The sequence below is a fragment of the Dermacentor silvarum genome, chromosome 7 (genome assembly GCF_013339745.2).
Source record: "Dermacentor silvarum isolate Dsil-2018 chromosome 7, BIME_Dsil_1.4, whole genome shotgun sequence".
In the NCBI taxonomy this organism is placed as follows: domain Eukaryota; kingdom Metazoa; phylum Arthropoda; class Arachnida; order Ixodida; family Ixodidae; genus Dermacentor; species Dermacentor silvarum.
Genome location: NC_051160.1, coordinates 159,946,527 through 159,966,510, shown reverse-complemented (window position 1 = coordinate 159,966,510; position 19,984 = coordinate 159,946,527). Strand labels below are relative to the sequence as shown.

At 52.0% G+C, this 19,984-nt stretch overlaps 1 protein-coding gene across 1 annotated transcript in view; it reads right to left on the bottom strand.

The window, feature by feature from the left end:
* Positions 1-773: 773 nt before the first annotated feature.
* LOC119459311 (cytochrome P450 2J4-like) overlaps positions 774-19,984 on the bottom strand; it is a 644,696-nt gene continuing 625,485 nt past the window's right edge. Inside the window, exon 10 of the mRNA XM_049671318.1 lies at positions 774-1,007. Within this exon, the coding sequence (XP_049527275.1) occupies positions 832-1,007 (176 nt within the window). The 3' untranslated portion in view covers positions 774-831. The remainder of the gene's footprint in view (positions 1,008-19,984) is intronic.

Here is a 19,984-nt window from a genome sequence, read left to right as displayed (position 1 = left end):
TATTCTTTTCAGATTGGATCAGGTTCCGGGTTTTTCCAAAGCAATTAGGTTCAGTTCAGCGTATTAGTTCATACTGTGTGCTTGCACTTGACGTGATGAAGATTTCGGGGCTTTGTGACGTCGCGCGACAGACAAGCGAAGTCGGTACAGCAGGAAAGAAAAATGACCATGAACTTTATACAAACAGCAACTAAGGCGTGTTATCTGGAATAACGTTTGTTCTTTTGTTCGGCCTAATCGTGCAGAATCACTTTGTACAGTTGATATCAGATGAGATGTCTTCGCAGTTGTGCCATGTGACGCGCCAAGCGGATGAAGTGGGTGTGGTCCAAAAATGTTTTACCATTACTGGAGAAATGAGAGAAATGGAACAGAAACAGATTCGTATAGCTTTACATCACCGCGGGCCTGTTTTTGCAAACAAACAATAAATCAAGAATCTTATAGATAGTCCGCTCTGTGTAGGTGTCTTGAAAGCATGCAGATGTACGAGTGCCATTGTAATACCATACCATATTCGGCGGTTACATTTCTAGGTGTGAAATTTTGGCTTGTTGGAAAACCACTAATGTTACATACGCTATCCAAACTCGTGAAGCGTGCCATATATGTGTTTCTACGGTAAAATCAAAGTCCTTTTTTAAGCGCCGATTGGTTTCAGAGATAAGACAGCGGTTCGTCACGGGTACTGTTGCTACCGACAAAGCGGCAATCCCAAGTCACTCTCAGGCAAGTTTTTGTTTTTTAATAATGCATACCTTGTAATCTATACACTTGCAGAGTCACAAGACTGTGTGATATCACGCAGTATATAAACGACAAGCTTCATATTCAGCGGGGCAGAAACCGAAGTTTTAAGCCTGCAATTTCTTTTGCAGGCACACCGGTTTTGTGGATGTCCAGACTGCGGCCTTCCTCGAGCAGAATTCGGAACCTCTGTAGCAGTGACGTGATGTATAGGAACACCTCAGCGTTCGCCATGGACTCGCCCGGACACATTCGCTTTCCTGGAAGCGAAATACGAAATAGCAGTATTATTTTATATAATGAACTATAAATACATTATCAAGTTCAGTGAGGTGCTGTGGTCAAACAACGAATGTAGCTCCAACAAACGCTTCGATAAGGGGTCTTGTTTTCGTCAGGGGTGTTTGTGCTCTGACAAAGACATTAACCCATGTCAAAACGTTGGCTCCAGCGACATTCATTGTCGCTGGAGCCAGACAGAGACAGTCTGTCTGCCTGTCTGTCACGACACTTAAGTCGAGCCAGTGACCCAAATTGTCTACTAGTCGGGGCAGCGAACTACGTGCTACGATGGACGTAATAAGTTTTGGGTCTTTCCATCGTACTCATTCTACCTTCGTCATAAGACTCTCATATTGTCGTCATCCCGCTGTCGTTATTCCATAGTCGTAACCTGTCGTCTTACCAACGTCATCATTTCAGAAATGTAATCGATTTGTCGATGCCATTGTCGTCACATTGCCTTTCTACCGTATAATCTTAGCAATAACCCACTTGCTCTCGTAACCAAATATTACCTTGGCGTCCATATCACTAACAAAGTGACGGTAATACTAAGAATGCTAATCGAATGCTTGGTTTTCTATGCCGCAACTTTCTATGCCGCCATAGTTACCGTCACGATTCAACATTTCAAAACACTAGTCAGGCAGAAATTCGAGTACACGCGCTAAATTTAGACCCAAGCCAGGCAACACTTACCGATAGTTCTTAATCTATTCTGAACGATGCAACTATGAATTATATTTACAATACAAGATGTCTGCTACCTGCATAAACACACACCTGTTGAAATTTATATTGTATAAATATAAATCTCCCTTATTATTTATGTACGGATCCAAACTAGCTTGATGCTATTGATCAAGATGCTTCTCATGTATTTTCATCATTTCTGTATCCTTTTGGCAAATAAATTTTAAAAAATCAATTTTATTTCAACAGCAATTATATGGTCTCTGCAGGCGCACTTCTACCATCGCCGTCGCCGTGATGTTCCTTATAAAGTCCAAGGGCGATAACATTGTCGCCGCGCGCCGTATGCCGTATGTGCGAGAGAAAGCGTGCGAGGGTGAGCTGACGATGGCGGCTCAATCCTGCGCACAAGGGAGGAAAGCGGGGAGGAAGCGCGTTGTCTTCCGTCGCGCGAAAGGCACCGGGAAGAGGGAAGGGAGGGAAGCGGACGTGCTACTCTGGCAGCTGCTGCATATTGCGCGGCCGCGCAGCTCTATCTCGAAATCGAGCTGCGACGGGGACAGAGTCCGCCGTGCGCTGTGTTTTCGCCGTTTGCTTTGCGTTGATGCGAGAGGTAGCACAAAAGTAAATTCGTTCGCTGCTGCTGCCCGCGCTCCCCCACGCCAGCCTTTTGACAGCGAGTGTCCACGGCGATTTACTGAGATGTGCTCATGTTTGCTTGTGCTTGCGTGACACTATGTTTGTTAATTTAGTAAAAAGCCAATGTTTAAAAGTTCATAAGGCCGATAGAACTACTATCCTTACTTTGTATAGCTGTCTACTAATTTGCAATCCCAATCGATTCTTCGCCTTTCGGGCGAAACTGGGGCTTTTTTCTAATTAGTTTCGTCACCCCGGTCTATTAAGAATAAAAGACCTTGGTTGTATGAAATCAGTTTCTCCATCAAACTACTATTACAGTCTTTTCCACAAGGTACGTATATTACACTAGCCCCTACCTTAACGACCACCTGTTACATCGTCCATCCTACGTGTTATGCCACATTGATAATCGATACAAATTTGCTGTCCCATCGAGCAGCAGCCATATCTACTTTCAATCTTATACAAAGAACAGCGATTGGCTGGAACCACTTGCCCACCACCACTATTGCCTTCTCTGACACTACTGAATTCAAAGAAGCTGTCACAAATTACCTCTGATACTGTCTGTAATGCCTTCGGACTCCAAGAATATGAAAAAAGAAATAGATAAATAAATACCTTTAGAAAAGCACGATTATTTATTTCCTGCAAAATGCCATAAATCTTCGATTCAGTGGCGACAGGAAGGAATATTGATGACTCAGAAAAATGGGTAATGTACGACATGTAATCAACGTTGCATGTATCTAGACTGGGACATTGCCCTGCCTTTAAAACTTTTAATTAAAGTTGTCGTCAAGCGAAGTACCTGAGTTCCAAATCAAACCATTCTTTGTCCATCGTAGAATAGTTCGCCTCCGCTTTCGACAGTGACCACCTACCGTAGGCCATTACGCTTTCAACTCCATCCTTCCTTAGAACTAACACGGCACCGAGGAATACGCTACTTGAGTTGGTGTGGATTTCCGTCTCGGCGTCTTCGCCGAAGCGCAAAAGTACCCGTGGTGACTGCAGCCGCCGTTTCAGCACCTTAAATGCGTCAACATACCGTGTTTCCCATTTAAAGTCGACGTCGGATTTCGTTACATGGATCAATGGCTCGTCAATGCCTGAAAAGTCTCTGAAAAAGCGCCTGCAACAGGCACACAGGTCAAGAAGTCTGCATACTGTCTTCTTCTCGACGGGCCGCCGGAACTTCGCGATGACAGCTGTCTTCTGCAGGCCGGGATGTACTCCAGAATTGCTAATGACATGGCCTAACAACAGAAGTTCTTCATAAGAGAAACGGCATTCTTGCTGCTTCAGGGTGAGTCTAAACGAATTCATCGCATTTGATATTGTCAGAAGCCGCCTGAGGTGATAATCCAATTTTGTGGCAATGACTATAACTTCATCTAAGTAGACGAGACAAGTCTATCACTTAAGTCCTGCTAAAACAATGTCCATCACGCGCTGGAACGTTGCTGGTGCACAGCGAAGTCCAAATGGCATGACCTTGAAATTGAAGAGGCCGCCCGGTGGTGTAAACATGGTCTTCTCTCGATAACTCTCATCGACTTCAATTTGCAACAACCAGTTTTGAGACCCACCGATGAAAAGTGGTGATAATCGACGCAGAAGCGGAGAGTTCCATCGCTCTTTTTCACTAAGTCTACAGAAGACGCCCACGCACTCTTCGATGACTGGCTAATTTCGTCACGCAGCATTTCATCGACTTGCTGAGTTATGGCTTCTTGTTGCCTCGTCAAAAACATGTACAGGCTCGGACGCAGTGGCCGAGCGCATTCTTAGGTGATTATGCGATGCAACCGGTGTTTGCTAACCATTGATGACGACTAAAAGCAGTCCTTGCTTTTATGGAAGAGGCCCTTTAGATGTTCTCGCTTATCCCTGGGAATACTAGGATAAATATAACAGGAGGTCCACCTTTTAGAACAGGAGGTCCCCTTACAGCCTTGAGCTTTACGACATCCTTCTGTATATCTTGTTACTGTACTTTCATTTTCGTGAGTGAAAAATTAAAATTCTTCTTCTTCTTCTTCAGTATCGAAAGTAGCTTCAGGAACAAGCACCGTCGTTGTAGTTGAGGAAGACTCCGAGAGGACAAATGCATCGTTGACAGCTGCAACTTCCTTAATGTGTGCGATCTTCAGCCGTTGTTCAGGTGTTTATACTCCTGGATGAAATTCGTCGCTGTTACCTTCGCTTTTCCTGCATGTAAATGGGAGATATCCCTAGTGAAACCAATTTCACGGTTCAGTAGGAGGTGGTTGTCGTTCTCGACTATGAATTTAATGTCTTCGGTTACTTCTGCCAGGACGGAAATAATAATGCTGGCGCGAGGCCGAATACTAACTTGGTCTTCAAGGAAGCTCAATGCACGCCGATCGGAAGACCTCTCCGGTGGTATCGCGTGGTCTGTGGACAGCGTTACCGACTTAGACTTTTGGGTCAATGGAAGAGCCTTGTTCATTAAGAAAGTCACTGCCGAGGCTCAAACCGAGACAGAGACTGCATGGAGCAGCCCGATTTTTACGAACTGTCATCTCCACCGGCTGGATCCTACACTGAGGCTACAAATTTCATCGAACTTCCCCCGCCGTGATGCAACTTTACTTTGCCGCCTCTGGTTAGGGGCTTTTAGGAAAGCGTACTCATTCCTTCTGGGCATGTCCGACACACCAATCTGTGACTCGTGCAACTGTGAGGAGATGGTGGAACACGTGTTGTGTTTTTGTCATCTTTGTGAGACGGAACGCGAGATTCTCCGGAGTGTGTTAAACCGATTAGACAGGAGACCTTTTTCAGAGACAAAGATTCTTGGACCGTGGCCCCACGCGTCGCAGGCTTACAAAGCGACACGGGCATTGTTATAGTTCATGAAGTCGACTGGCCTCAGTGACCGATTGTGAAGTGTTGGACAACCGCACGTGTTCATACTGCGAGTACTTTCTTCTCTCTCTCTCTCCTTTCTTTTCGTCCCTTTAAACCCCTTCCCCCGTGTGGAGTAGCCAACCGGACGTGCGTCCGGTTAACCTCCCTGCCTTTCCTTTCTTCTTTTTCCTCCTCCTCCTCCTCCTCCTCCACTGCCGAGGATTATGTCTCCCGAACGCTGTAGGAGGATAATGAAGGTCGCAAGCTGGGTCTGGTCATGAACGGCAATTTTTGCCGTGTAGATTCGAGTCGGCGTTATCAGGTGTCCTCCAGCTGTCCGGATTGAGGGTCTTCCCAAGTGGTCTTTACTTACTTAACTTGGCGGCGAACTTAACTTGGCGGCGACAGAGTATTCGGCTCCTGTATCGACTAGGGCGGTGAGGTTTTGGCCATTAATAAGAACGTCGAGGTCGGTGGCTCTTGGCCTTGCGTTTTAGTTCGGCCGTGGCGTCGGATCACTGCTACGTCACGTTGTCCCGGTGCTGTGACGTCACGCCTTCGAGTTTTCTTGAGGTGGTATCTGCTTGGGTTTGAGGCGGCGTCTGGATGGCTGAGTTTCTTTGCGGCATCGTCGAGGTGGTTCTTGCAGCGTCGTCGTCGGAGGATCTTCGGCATTTCGACGAACAGCAACCGCGCCTCTATCAAGTGCTTCCTTTAGTTTTCCAGATATGTGTTCACGAAGCGACCCTGACCTGGACCAGTGTATGGGCGGTGCCAGCGAACTGGCAGGTAGTCGGGGTCTCGACTGCATTGCGGCCAGGTAGTCGGCTATATCCCGAGGCCGCTCGCCTTGCTGTGGACGAAGCATGTTGACGGCGAAGTCTCGTAGTCCCATCTCGCGGTAAGAGCATCAACGGTAGATGTGGCCGGCTTCTCCGCAGTCATAGCAGAGGAGGCGGTGGTCCGGATCGCGGCATACGTCTGTCTTCCTAGAGAAGCTGCGCTGGGCCACAAGCTGGCGTGCTGGTGGTGGGGTGGCGGACGACGAAGTTGCAGCGTTGCGGTATCCAGGCGGCGAGTGACCGTGGCGTAGGCCACCGCTTCCAGCTGGGGCTGCGGCGATTCCGGCTGCACCTCAGGAAATTCGAGTGATCGCTGAACTCCATTAGATGATGTAAGTGATTCTGCGACCTTGGAAATACCTTCTGCAGCTCCTGACGAACGACCACTCTGATGGTCTTGCACAGGTCGTCGGTGCCGAGTGCTTCAACATCGGTGTAGTTTGCAGTCAGCGTTCAGCGGTTATAGAGCCTTGTCCACATTCCGAGCGTCTATTCAATAGTTTGGGCCTCGGAGAGAACTTCAGCAACCATCGTATGCGGGTGGCGTATCATTCTGGCGAAGAACTCTTGCTTCACAATCCCGACCAACAAGCGGACTTTTTTTCTCTTCTGACGTGTCCTTCGTGAAAATCGCGATGTTCTCGTTGGGTGCATACACTCAGAATTCCAGCAGAGCTTCGGCCATTTCTTTTCGGACGACGCTCGTCAAGGTTTTCAATAAGGTGCTGCGAAAAAAGTCCAATGTCGTCAGAGTTCACTCAATTCTCAAACCACGTTCGAGCCGCGCGCTCCAAGGAAAAGTAGACATTGAGCAGCTTGTCCTGGTAGTTCAGTTGTTGAGCGCCGCGACTCTTTCATACATTTCCAGCCAGGTTTCCGGGTCTTCAAATGACGATTCTTAGAAAGTCGGTGGCTCCCTGCCCTGCTGCAATACAATTGGTGTAGGTGGGACTGCAACTGTCATCGTGGCTGCTGTCGCTGCGGCTTAGTGTCTATGGTGTTCACGAGGTCACGGGATTGAATCGCCGCCGCGACGGCCGCATTTCGATGGAGGCGAAATGCTAAAACGCCCGTGTACCGTGCATAGGGCACACGTTAAAGATACCCTGGTGGTCAAAATAAATCCGGAGGGTCCAACTACAGCATGCCTCATAATCAAATTGTGGTTTGGGCATGTAGAATCCCAGAATTCAATACAATTATCTCGTGGCCGTGCCCTTTGTCTTTTCGGGGAGAAGCCCATACTCCGGGGGCCGGTTTCGAAGCCTCAGGTAAGCTAGAAGGTTCGGACGGTGTCGGTGTTGTCTTCGCGGCTTGTTTCACGGCTTTGCGGGGGGGGGGGGGGGAGAGTCCGGTACATGAACGCTGAGCACCTCTACTAGATATCACGTTGTAGTGACTATGAATAATACAGTAGCCAGAACTATGAATCACGTAACTAACTCCTGAACTCTTGATTGGGCGAACTCGCACCCAGCAAAACAAGTAACACTCAGGCGCAAAGATAGCGGCGAGCAATGTGGGTGATTGTCGAAAATCTGGGGCTGAATTCACAAAGCTTTTCATTCGTAAGTGCTGCTTGCCATTGGCCAGCAGCATTCGCTAATGATATGTCCAACACCACGATTGGCTGACACCTGCTTCTGCGAACAGTGTTGGCGTAAGAAGGCTTTTGTGAATCCAGCCCCGGATCTGCAGGAAAAGCGCGTCGGGTTTTATACATGACTCGTCGAAGGTTCCAGCATAACTGCTGGTGCCAGCGTGCTTTCCAGGAAGTACTGCGTAATTCGTGTCGCGCATACAATCTGATTACACAGGTGTGTTTCTTCTTTAATAAAACATATTCTTCAATAAAAATATAGATTGCACAAGTTCGGCGAGAACATAAACAACAGATAGAATAAACGACATTTTAGTAAGTTCCAAATAATGTCGGCACGTCTTGCGCTGAGCGGTAATGTTTGGCATTTCTTAGGCGATAAAGAGTTTACACCGGAGAAAGAGAAGCAAGAACATGTGTCATTACCTCATATCGTGGGTTCCGAAATATCTTTTCATTATTTGATTTTTTAAGTACACGCTGGTGTTGGGCATATCATTAGCGAATGCGGCTGGCCAATGGCAGCAGCACTTACGAACGAAAAGCTTTGTGAATTCAGCCCCAGATTTTCGAAAATAGCCCATTTTGCTTGCCGCTATCGTTGCGCCCGAGTGTTTTACACATCTTCAAGTTTTCTCGAATCATTGCAAACATTTCTGAATTCGCTTCTTAAGTAGAAAGCACGGGGCTTGTTTTAGATCCAATTTTAGCTTATGCTTTTTTACTCTATTCTAAATTTAGTGGATATATTTGATTTTGAACTATTGTTCAATTTAGTCGTCAATATACATTTTGGCAAACACTAAAAATAGCTTGCACAGAAAGTGCACGCATAATATTTCTCCTAATACAGGTCACCCGGGTCCTTTTGAATGGAGAGATTGAGAGAGCCCACATTTTTGCTCACTCACTGCATGAACTATCAGGCAGGCCTTATATTCAGGATCGCACCACCCTTTGCGGAGGACTCATACTAGACGCCTAAAAAAGACGATCATACTGGCCATGTACCTCGACCGCAAGACCTGAGGCCTTCCCCACACGACTTTCTTTAGAATAAGCCAACAAATGAAACAACACGGATGCAGCTGGTCATCCTGATATACGTGAGTAATCTCACGACGACGCTATACTGCCGAAAATCACCGACGCCACCCATATCAATATAGCCTCCTATTTTCACGACTACCTCAATTTCTAACTGCGAAAGTCGAGTCTTTAGAAGCCTTTCAGTTCAGCGGTTCACCCACCTTGGCATCCAAAGCGAACAAAAAATAAACACCTCGCACTATAGAATGCTACCCTTCAACATCTATTACTTGTCCTTAGAATGCGCATTCTTTGGAAATCACTATGCCGGCCCCGTGTGAAAGCTCTAAGTATTATTTAGGACTAGCCTCATTTTGACCACACCACAAAGAAACACTACGCCAGCGTGTACTTTACAAAAATCTGGAGGACGAGTCAACCTACAGTTGAAATAAATAAAAGACAACGCCTTCCTGAGTGAGTTGGCGGCGAGATAGCGGCTTCTGTGTGTTTGCGTGTAATTCTCCGTTTTCATCCTCGCAAAACACCGCGGAAGCGGCACAAAGCAGGCGTACAAAACAGTGATGATGCTAACCTTCCAACATAGCCCATACCCACAATAGCGCATGCATCGAGATTAAGTTGGCCGGTGAAAAACGACGTCGCAAGCATAGACAACGCAGTGACACCATGTTGTTTACGCAGTATTTCACAGAACTCCTAGCCGCCAAGTTCCTTATGTAGGAACGCTGCAAATTTACAGAGAAATTTAAATCGCTCAAGTCTCCTAGGTGCGCGCGCACGTGGCGCTGCGTCATTTCACTTGTGACATCAGTTGCAGCCCAGACGTTTTCCCTCAGAATTGAATATTCCCCAGACGGGGATTTGAAACAATTCATCGAGCCGTGCAGCCTTCAACACAGCAACTGCCTTTTCACCTGCAGTGTAATTTACAAAAAAAATCACCGCCGAAGCACTCCGTACAAATGGTTAACCAGCGAAGCTGAAACGAGCGGCCCCGGAGTTTATTACTGGGTTAATCCCGACGGTACATTAAAGTATTTCTGAATTATTTGTTATGTCTTTGTTTTCCTTAATGAAGTTACACACGAAGTTACACACACGTTCGGCTGCGACGGTGAAAACGACGTCACTGACGGTTTGCCCGCAGTCCACCGTTGTCGCATTGCCTCTTGCGATTCTTTAAAATTAACTTGCTTCAAAATTAAATCTGTTCGTCACGCAAGCGAATGAATGCCTCATACCCCCTTAAGCAATGGCTCATAGCCCCGTAAACGCGGCCTCCTCATTACGACGACAGAAGTGAAATTTTTCGCTAAAATGATACGCGGCAACGGAGCCAGCTGCGAAGAAGACGACGACTCTTGAGCCTTTGCTGCATGATGATAGTTTCAGCGTACAGGCGACAGACGGACGAATCAGCTGGCCATATACAGCTTTGCTGTAAACACTGGATCTAAAAACCCTGTAAGGCACACCAAGTTTGAATGCCATTTATAATGATATGATATTGACACGTATACATGTTTATCTTTCACCGGTGGCCGCTTTCCACCGGCTAACAAATGTTAAACGTTATCGCTCGGCGCAGGATGCGCCTGTATCGGAAGTTTCTAGAATGTTATCGATGCTTCTTTCCATTGCCTGTTTTCACCGACGCTTCTGTTATCTGATTGCATGACTGACGCGAATTGTCTAGCACTTTCTGGAAGACACGCGGGCATCAGGGATTAATCTAGAACCTTCGATGACTCAGGTATAAAAGCCGACGCGTTTCGCCGCTGATCAGATTTCCGACGATCGCCGACTGTGTTCGCAGCTATCGTTGTGCTTTGAGTGTACCTTGATTTTGTGGGCACAGGTTCGCCCAGTAAACAACCAGTTTCGTCGTACACAGTTTTACGACTGTTTTCTTCAGCGTCACTACTACTTGACATCTGGTGGAGGTGCTAGTGCGTTCATGCAGCGAACGCCCCCGCAACGCCGCGATCCAAGCCCGAAACCGGAGGACAACGCCAACGTCACCAAGGACCAGCGAGCTAGCCGTAGGCAGCAAGGACTTCTGCCGGAGTACGGACTTCTTCCCGAGAAGACCACAGCGATCAAGGCCAAGTCAACGACCTCAATGGCAGCCCCAGCATCCCCCATCCTGCTGCAACAACCTCGGGAGCCCCCGACCTTCCGTGGATCATCGGCTGAAGACCCTGAAACCTGGCTGGAGACATACGAGCGGACCGCGACGTTCAACAAATGGAGCGACGAAGACAAGCTACGCCATGTCTATTTTTCGTTGGATGACGCTGCTCGGACGTGGTTTGAGAACAGAGAGACCACCCTGGTTACGTGGGACCTTTTTCGTGAAAACTTCGTGAGGACCTTCACGAGTGTCGTACGAAAGGAGAGGGCAGAGGTTCTCTTAGAAACCAGAGTGCAGTTGCCGAACGAGAACATCGCGATCTTCGCGGAGGAGATGACTCGCCTCTTCCGCCACGCCTACCCCGACATGTCTGAAGAAAAGAAAGTTCGGTTCTTGATGCGGGGTGTCAAAGACCAAATATTCGCCGGATTGATGCGCAACCCGCCCAAGACTGTCGCCGAATTTCTTTCCGAGGCTACAACGATCGAGAAGACGCTTGAAATGCGCGTCAGGCAATACAACCGCCGTACCCTCACCAACTACGCCGACGCTCAAGCGCTAGGCGCCGACGACCTGCGCGAGACCATCAGAGCGGTCGTTCGCGAGGAGCTGCATAAGCTCTTTCCCCGGTCGCAGCCTCACGTGGCATCTATCGCCGACGTCGTCAAAGACGAAGTTCAGCGCTCACTTGGAGTTCCGGATGTGCAGCCACAATCGCCGCAACCCCAGCCGGAAGCGCTGACCTACGCCGCCGTCGCCCGTCGTCAAGGCCCCCCTCCGCGCTCGCGCCAGGGCCCCGTAACGCCGCAGTTCCGTCGTCCACCGCCGCCACCGCCAGCACGCCCGCCCGTCGCCCAGCGCAGCTACCAGAGGAAGACGGACATTTGGCGCGCCCCCGACCACCGCCCGCTCTGCTATCACTGCGGGGAAGCCGGCCATGTCTACCGCCGATGCCCATACCGCGAAATGGGCCTACGAGGGTTCCCCGTCAACGCGCCGCGTCCCGATCGAGGTGAACGACCGCGCGACATCGCCGACTACCTCGCCGGAGCCCAGTGGCAACCACGACGATCCTCACGCTCGCCGTCACCAGGCCGCTACATCTCGCCGCATCGCCGTCAGTACAACGGTCCCACCCGGGGCCGATCTCCCAGCCCTTACCCGGGAAACTAAAGGCAGCAACCGATGGAGGTGCGGTTGCTGTACGACGCAATGCCGAAGATCCTCCGACGCCGCCGACGACGACGATTCGCGATTCATCACGACGAGATATCAGCACGCCGCCTAGCAACAGCCTTGACAACACTTCGCCGCCGAAAGAAGACCTTCCGACGCGACGTAGCAACAGCAGAGCAAGCCGACGCAGCCGTGATCCGACGCCACGAATTAACCGCAACGCCAGACGCCGGTCTACCGATCTAGACGTGCTCATCGATGGCCAAAACGTCACCGCTCTCGTCGATACTGCAGCCGACTATTTCGTCTTCAGTGGCCCGTTCGCCGCCAAGTTGAAGAAGGTGAAAACAGCCTGGCAAGGACCCGATATACGGACAGCGGGAGGCCACCTAATAACGCCGACTGGAATCTGCACAGCGCGAGTCACGGTAAACAACCGCACTTACCCGGCGAGCTTCGTAATCCTGCTGCACTGCTCCAGGGATGTCATCCTAGGCATGGACTTTCTAAATCAACACGGTGCAGTCATCGACTTAAGGTCCAAGTCGATAACGCTTTCAACGCACAACGCGATACCACCGGATACAAGCATAAGTTACCATGCCTTGAATGTGCTTGAAGAACAAGTCACCGTTCCGCCTCGCTCCAGCGTAATGATTTCCGTCGGTACCGTAGTGCCTACAGACATGGAGGGCGTCATCGAGGGCGATCATCACTTACTGCTCGACCGTGAAATTTGCGTCGCTAGAGGCATAGCTGAGCTACGTGCAGGGAAAGCAAGGGTGATGCTCACGAACTTCAGCCCCGAATACAAGCACATTAACAAAGGCACCACGGTCGCCTACATCGACGAAATAGTACAAGCAAGCAGTGCGTTCGCCTTCACGGATTCCAGTGCACCTGTAACGCCGACTATAGTACCTGAACCAACTTTCGACGTCAATCAGAACCTTCCCAGGCACAAGAAAGAACAACTAAAGGCTCTGCTCCTGCAATACGAGGACTGCTTCTCGTCGTCATCAAAAGTTCGACAAACCCCTGTCGCCAAGCACCGCATCATAACCGACGAAAATGTCCGGCCACTCCGTCAGAGCCCGTACCGAGTTTCGGTGCGCGAACGCGAGGCCATAAGGCAACAAGTCGACGAAATGCTACGCGACGACATCATCCAGCCGTCGAAGAGTCCGTGGGCGTCCCCCGTGGTGTTAGTGAAGAAGAAGGATGGAACCCTACGTTTCTGCGTCGATTATCGTCGCCTCAACAAGATCACGAAGAAGGACGTATACCCCCTCCCACGGATTGACGACGCCTTGGATCGACTCTACAACGCAAAGTATTTTTCGTCGATGGACCTCAAAACCGGCTACTGGCAAATCGAAGTCGACGAGAGGGACCGGGAGAAGACTGCGTTTATAACACCAGACGGACTGTTCGAGTTCAAGGTGATGCCGTTTGGTCTTTGCTCGGCGCCTGCCACTTTCTAACGTGTCATGGACACAGTACTGGCAGGCTTGAAGTGGCAGACTTGCCTCGTCTATTTGGACGACGTCGTTGTGTTTGCCTCAAGCTTCGAGGAACACCTCCGGCGCCTTGAAACAGTTCTTCAGGCAATCAAGACCTCCGGACTCACGTTGAAGCCAGAAATTGCCGCTTCGCATATGAGGAGCTCTTGTTTTTGGGCCATGTCATCAACAAGTCTGGAGTGCGCCCCGACCCTCAGAACACTGCGGCAATCTCCAACTTTCCTCCGCCCGCTGACAAGAAGGCAGTGCGTAGATTTCTTGGACTGTGCGCCTATTACAGGCGCTTCGTCAAGAATTTTTCACGGATCGCTGAGCCACTGACGTATCTCACGAAGGCCGACGTCGAGTTCAAGTGGGAGACGCCGCAAGTCGAAGCATTTGAAGAACTGAAGCGACGCCTGCAATCGCCGCCAATACTTGCGCATTTCGACGAAAATGCCGATACCGAAGTCCACACCGACGCAAGCAGCGTAGGTCTCGGCGCCGTGCTTGTGCAGAGGACTGACGGACTAGAAAGGGTTGTAAGTTTCGCTAGCCGGTCGCTATCGAAGGCGGAAACAAATTATTCCACAACAGAAAAGGAGTGCCTCGCCATCATCTGGGCTACATCAAAGTTTCGCCCCTACCTCTATGGCAGGCCCTTTAAAGTTGTAAGCGACCACCACGCCTTGTGTTGGCTAGCTAACTTGAAGGATCCTTCAGGTCGCCTCGCACGATGGAGCCTGAGACTTCAAGCATTCGACATCACCGTCGTTTACAAATCCGGGCGAAAGCACGCTGACGCCGATTGTTTGTCTCGCGCCCCCGTCGAACTGCCGCCACAAGACGACCAGGATGACGACACTTTCTTGGGACCCATCAGTGCCGATGAATTCGCCGAACAACAGCGAGCCGACCCGGAACTAAGGAGCCTTGTAGACTACCTGGAAGGCAAGACCGTCATTGTGCCGAAGGCGTTCAGGCGAGGATTGGCGTCGTTCTTCTTGCAAAACGACATTCTCCTAAAGAAGAACTTCTCGCCTCTCCGAGCCAACTACCTCCTCGTGGTACCCTCAGCATTGCGTCCAGAGGTTCTGCAAGCTCTCCATGACGACCCAACGGCTGGACATCTCGGTTTTTCCCGCACTCTCGCGAGGATACAAGAAAAATACTACTGGCCTCGCCTCTCTGCTGACGTCGCCCATTACGTAAGGACATGCCGAGACTGTCAGCGACGCAAAACACCGCCGACAAGGCCAGCCGGGCTTCTACAGCCGATCGAGCCACCTCGCCGACCGTTCCAGCAGATCGGGATGGACTTACTGGGGCCTTTTCCGACGTCGACGTCCGGGAATAAATGGATCATCGTAGCTACGGACTACCTCACCCGCTACGCCGAAACAATAGCCTTGCCCAAAGGCAGTGCCGACGAGGTATCCCGATTCTTCGTTGAGAACATCCTCCTGCGTCACGGTGCCCCGGAAGTCCTCATCACCGACAGAGGTACGGCCTTCACGGCTGAACTAACTCAAGCCATCCTGCGATACAGCCAGACAAGCCATCGCCGCACCACCGCCTACCACCCGCAGACGAATGGCCTCACCGAGCGCCTAAATAAGACCATCGCCGACATGCTGGCAATGTACGTCGACGTCGAACACAAGACGTGGGATGCCATCCTTCCGTACGTGACTTTCGCATACAACACGGCCGTGCAAGAAACGACGCACACGGCGCCGTTCAACCTGGTCTACGGAAGGAACCCGGCAACGACGCTTGACGCCATGCTACCGGACGTCGCTGACGAAGAAAATCTCGACGTTGCCACCTATTTGCAGCGTGCCGAAGAAGGTCGACAGCTCGCCCGCCTGCGCATCAAGAACCAGCAGAGAACCGACAGCCGACACTACAATCTTCGACGACGCTACGTCGAGTACCAGCCTGGAGACCGTGTTTGGGTCTGGACTCCGATACGCCGACGAGGACTTAGCGAGAAACTCTTACGTCGCTATTTCGGGCCATATAAGATCATCCGACGTATTGGCGCACTGGACTATGAGGTCGTGCCAGACGGCATTTCGCAATCACAGCGGCGCCGCGCATGACCCGAAGTCATCCATGTGGTGCGTCTTAAGCCTTTCTACGCCCGCTGACGAACTTAGGTACTTTGTTACTTTATTATTATTTTTTTTCTTTATTACGCGTGGTTTTGTTTACGCTTTCACATTTGTTTGTAGCATCGGGACGATGCTCTTTAAGGGAAGGGTATTGACACGTATACATGTTTATCTTTCACCGGTGGCCGCTTTCCACCGGCTAACAAATGTTAAACGTTATCGCTCGGCGCAGGATGCGCCTGTATCGGAAGTTTCTAGAATGTTATCGATGCTTCTTTCCATTGCCTGTTTTCACCGACGCTTCTGTTATCTGATTGCATGACTGACGCGAATTGTCTAGAACTTTCTGGAAGACACGCGGGCATCAGGGATTAATCTAGAACCTTCGATGACTCAGGTATAAAAGCCGACGCGTTTCGCCGCTGATCAGATTTCCGACGATCGCCGACTGTGTTCGCAGCTATCGTTGTGCTTTGAGTGTACCTTGATTTTGTGGGCACAGGTTCGCCCAATAAACAACCAGTTTCGTCGTACACAGTTTTACGACTGTTTTCTTCAGCGTCACTACTACTTGACAATATAGTCACGTCAGGCAGGTAGGTGGTTGGGCGTTGTCTTCCTAAACAATGAGAACAAAAAATATGACTGACTTCCACGAAGTAACCTGCAAGGCAAATGTTTTACAAAAAAATTACTCCATCTCCCGCTAAAGGGAACCATGTGTGGATGCGAAGCAGCGGGGAGCTTGATCCGCCGCTCGACGTTTGCGTTGTGATTCGGCTTCACGTTGCCGCGCCGCCTGGGCATCCACCGCTCGACGTTGACGTTTTGATTCGGCTTCGCGTTGCCGCGCCGCCTCGGGATCCACCGCTCGACGTTGACGTTTCGATTCAGCTTCGCGTTGCCGCGCCGACTCGGGATCCACCGCTCGACGTTGACGTTTGGATTCGGCTTCGCGTTGCCGCGCCAACTCGGGATCCACCGCTCGACGTTGACGTTTCGACTCGGCGTCGCGTTGCCGCGCCGCCTCGGGATCCACCGCTCGACGTTGACGTTTCGATTCGGCTTCGCGTTGCCGCGCCGCCTGGGGATCCACCGCTCGACGTTGACGTTTCGATTCGGCTTCGCGTTGCCGCGCCGCCTCGGGATCCACCGCTCGACGTTGACGTTTCGATTCGGCTTCGCGTTGCCGCGCCGACTCGGGATCCACCGCTCGACGTTGACGTTTCGATTCGGCTTCGCGTTGCCGCGCCGCCTGGGGATCCACCGCTCGACGTTGACGTTTCGATTCGGCTTCGCGTTGCCGCGCCGCCTCGGGATCCACCGCTCGACGTTGACGTTTCGATTCGGCTTCGCGTTACCGCGCCGACTCGGGATCCACCGCTCGACGTTGACGTTTCGATTCGGCTTCGCGTTGCCGCGCCGACTCGGGATCCACCGCTCGGCGTTGATGTTTTGATTCGGCTTCGCGTTGCCGCGCCGCCTCGGGATCCACCGCTCGACGTTGACGTTTCGATTCGGCTTCGCGTTGCCGCGCCGACTCGGGATCCACCGCTCGACGTTGACGTTTCGATTCGGCTTCGCGTTGCCGCGCCGCCTCGGGATCCACCGCTCGACGTTGACGTTTCGATTCGGCTTCGCGTTGCCGCGCCGACTCGGGATCCACCGCTCGACGTTGACGTTTCGATTCGGCTTCGCGTTGCCGCGCCGACTCGGGATCCACCGCTCGACTTTGACGTTTCGATTCGGCTTCGCGTTGCCGCACTGACTCGGATCCACCGCTCGGCGTTGACGTTTCGATTCGGCTTCGCGTTGCCGCGCCGACCTCGGGATCCACCGCTCGACGTTGACGTTTCGATTCGGCTTCGCGTTGCCGCGCCGCCTCGGGATCCACCGCTCGACGTTGACGTTTCGATTCGGCTTCGCGTTGCCGCGCCGCCTCGGGATCCACCGCTCGACGTTGACGTTTCGATTCGGCTTCGCGATTGCCGCGCCGACCCGGGATCCACCGCTCGACGTTGACGTTTCGATTCGGCTTCGCGTTGCCGCGCCGACTCGGGATCCACCGCTCGACGTTGACGTTTCGATTCGGCTTCGCGTTGCCGCGCCGACTCGGGATCCACCGCTCGACGTTGACGTTTCGATTCGGCTTCGCGTTGCCGCGCCGCCTCGGGATCCACCGCTCGACGTTGACGTTTCGATTCGGCTTCGCGTGCCGCGCCGACTCGGGATCCACCGCTCGACGTTGACGTTTCGATTCGGCTTCGCGTTGCCGCGCCGACTCGGGATCCACCGCTCGACGTTGACGTTTCGATTCGGCTTCGCGTTGCCGCGCCGACTCGGGATCCACCGCTCGACGTTGACGTTTCGATTCGGCTTCGCGTTGCCGCGCCGACTCGGGATCCACCGCTCGACGTTGACGTTTCGATTCGGCTTCGCGTTGCCGCGCCGACCTCGGGATCCACCGCTCGACGTTGACGTTTCGATTCGGCTTCGCGTTGCCGCGCCGACTCGGGATCCACCGCTCGACGTTGACGTTTCGATTCGGCTTCGCGTTGCCGCGCCGCCTCGGGATCCACCGCGCTCGACGTTGACGTTTCGATTCGGCTTCGCGTTGCCGCGCCGCCTCGGGATCCACCACTCGACGTTGACGTTTCGATTCGGCTTCGCGTTGCCGCGCCGCCTCGGGATCCACCGCTCGACGTTGACGTTACGATTCGGCTTCGCGTTGCCGCGCCGACTCGGGATCCACCGCTCGACGTTGACGTTTCGATTCTGCTTCGCGTTGCCGCGCCGCCTGGGGATCCACCGCTCGACATTGACGTTTCGATTCGGCTTCGCGTTGCAGCGCCGCCTGGGGATCCACCGCTCGACGTTGACGTTTCGATTCGGCTTCGCGTTGCCGCGCCGCCTCGGGATCCACCGCTCGACGTTGACGTTTCGATTCGGCTTCGCGTTGCCGCGCCGACCCGGGATCCACCGCTCGACGTTGACGTTTTGATTGGGCTTCGCGTTGCCGCGCCGACTCGGGATCCACCGCTCGGCGTTGACGTTTCGATTCGGCTTTGCGTTGCCGCGCCGCCTCGGGATCCACCGCTCGACGTTGACGTTTCGATTCGGCTTCGCGTTGCCGCGCCGACTCCGGATCCACCTCTCGACGTTGACGTTTCGATTCGGCTTCGCGTTGCCGCGCCGCCTCGGGATCCACCACTCGACGTTGACGTTTCGATTCGGCTTCCCGAGCCCGGAGTTCAGGGTCCACTTGCCGCCGTTTAGGCTTCGCGAGCCCGAAGTTCGGGATCGCCACGTCGCCGCTGCCATTTCGCGGCAGCGGCCCGAGCGCTCATCGCGGAGCTGCACAGGAGAGAGAATGAGGCGCGCGCGCTCGGTCATTTTCATACCGCGGAACTGCCGTGGCGCCCCCAGCGGAGTATGCAGCTGTCGCACCACTTGTCGTGCGCGCCGCTCCGTGGAGTAGAGGATTCCTAGAGGAGAGAAAGGGGGAGCGTAGGAAAGGAGAGAGAGGGGGAGGGGACGCGCTTGCGCTGTGGGGGTGTGGGACGCGGGCGCCGCTCCGTAGAGTAGAGGATTCCTAGAGGAGAGAAATGGGGAAGGGTAGGAGAGGAGAGAGAGGGAGGGGACGCGGATGCGCTGTGGGGGTGTGGGATGCCGCGCGACGGAACGAGGGACGGACAAAGCCCCCGCCATAAGCTGCTTCGCATCTAAAAAACTGCATTCAAAAATTGCATAAGGACACCAAGTTTGCCTGGGCATTGTCTTACTAGACAATGAAAACAAAGAAATATGACTGCTTTGCACGAAACAAACAAAAACAGGCTTGATGGACCAAAGTTACCTGAATCAAATATATTTGAATAGTAAAATGACTTCTGAAAAAGAAACGTGTACTATAAGTCTTGCCAAAGAGCTGTGAACAAGGCTGAGCAAGAGGAACAGAATGAAGAAAAGGTAAGGAGGTCAGCCAGACGCAAGTCTGGTTTGCTACCCTACGCAGAAAAAAGGGTGTTAGGGGATGAAGGAAAAGTTGGGCGAATTGGTGGGAATTGATGTTTAGGAAAATAACAGCGCTGGATAGAAAGGACACGGCAAAGAACACGGCACTGGCGCTGACTCACAACTGAATTTTATTTCAAGGAAAATTCACATTTATAAACCCTGGCCGGCCGGGCTACTAAAAATCGATTGTACATGCGCGGCAGTAGCCGTTCGGCTGACGTGTTGAACCACACGAGGCCTAAACCATAGCGTCATCAAAACAATTAAAAACTAATAGAAGACTAACTTTGTCAAAGTCAAGC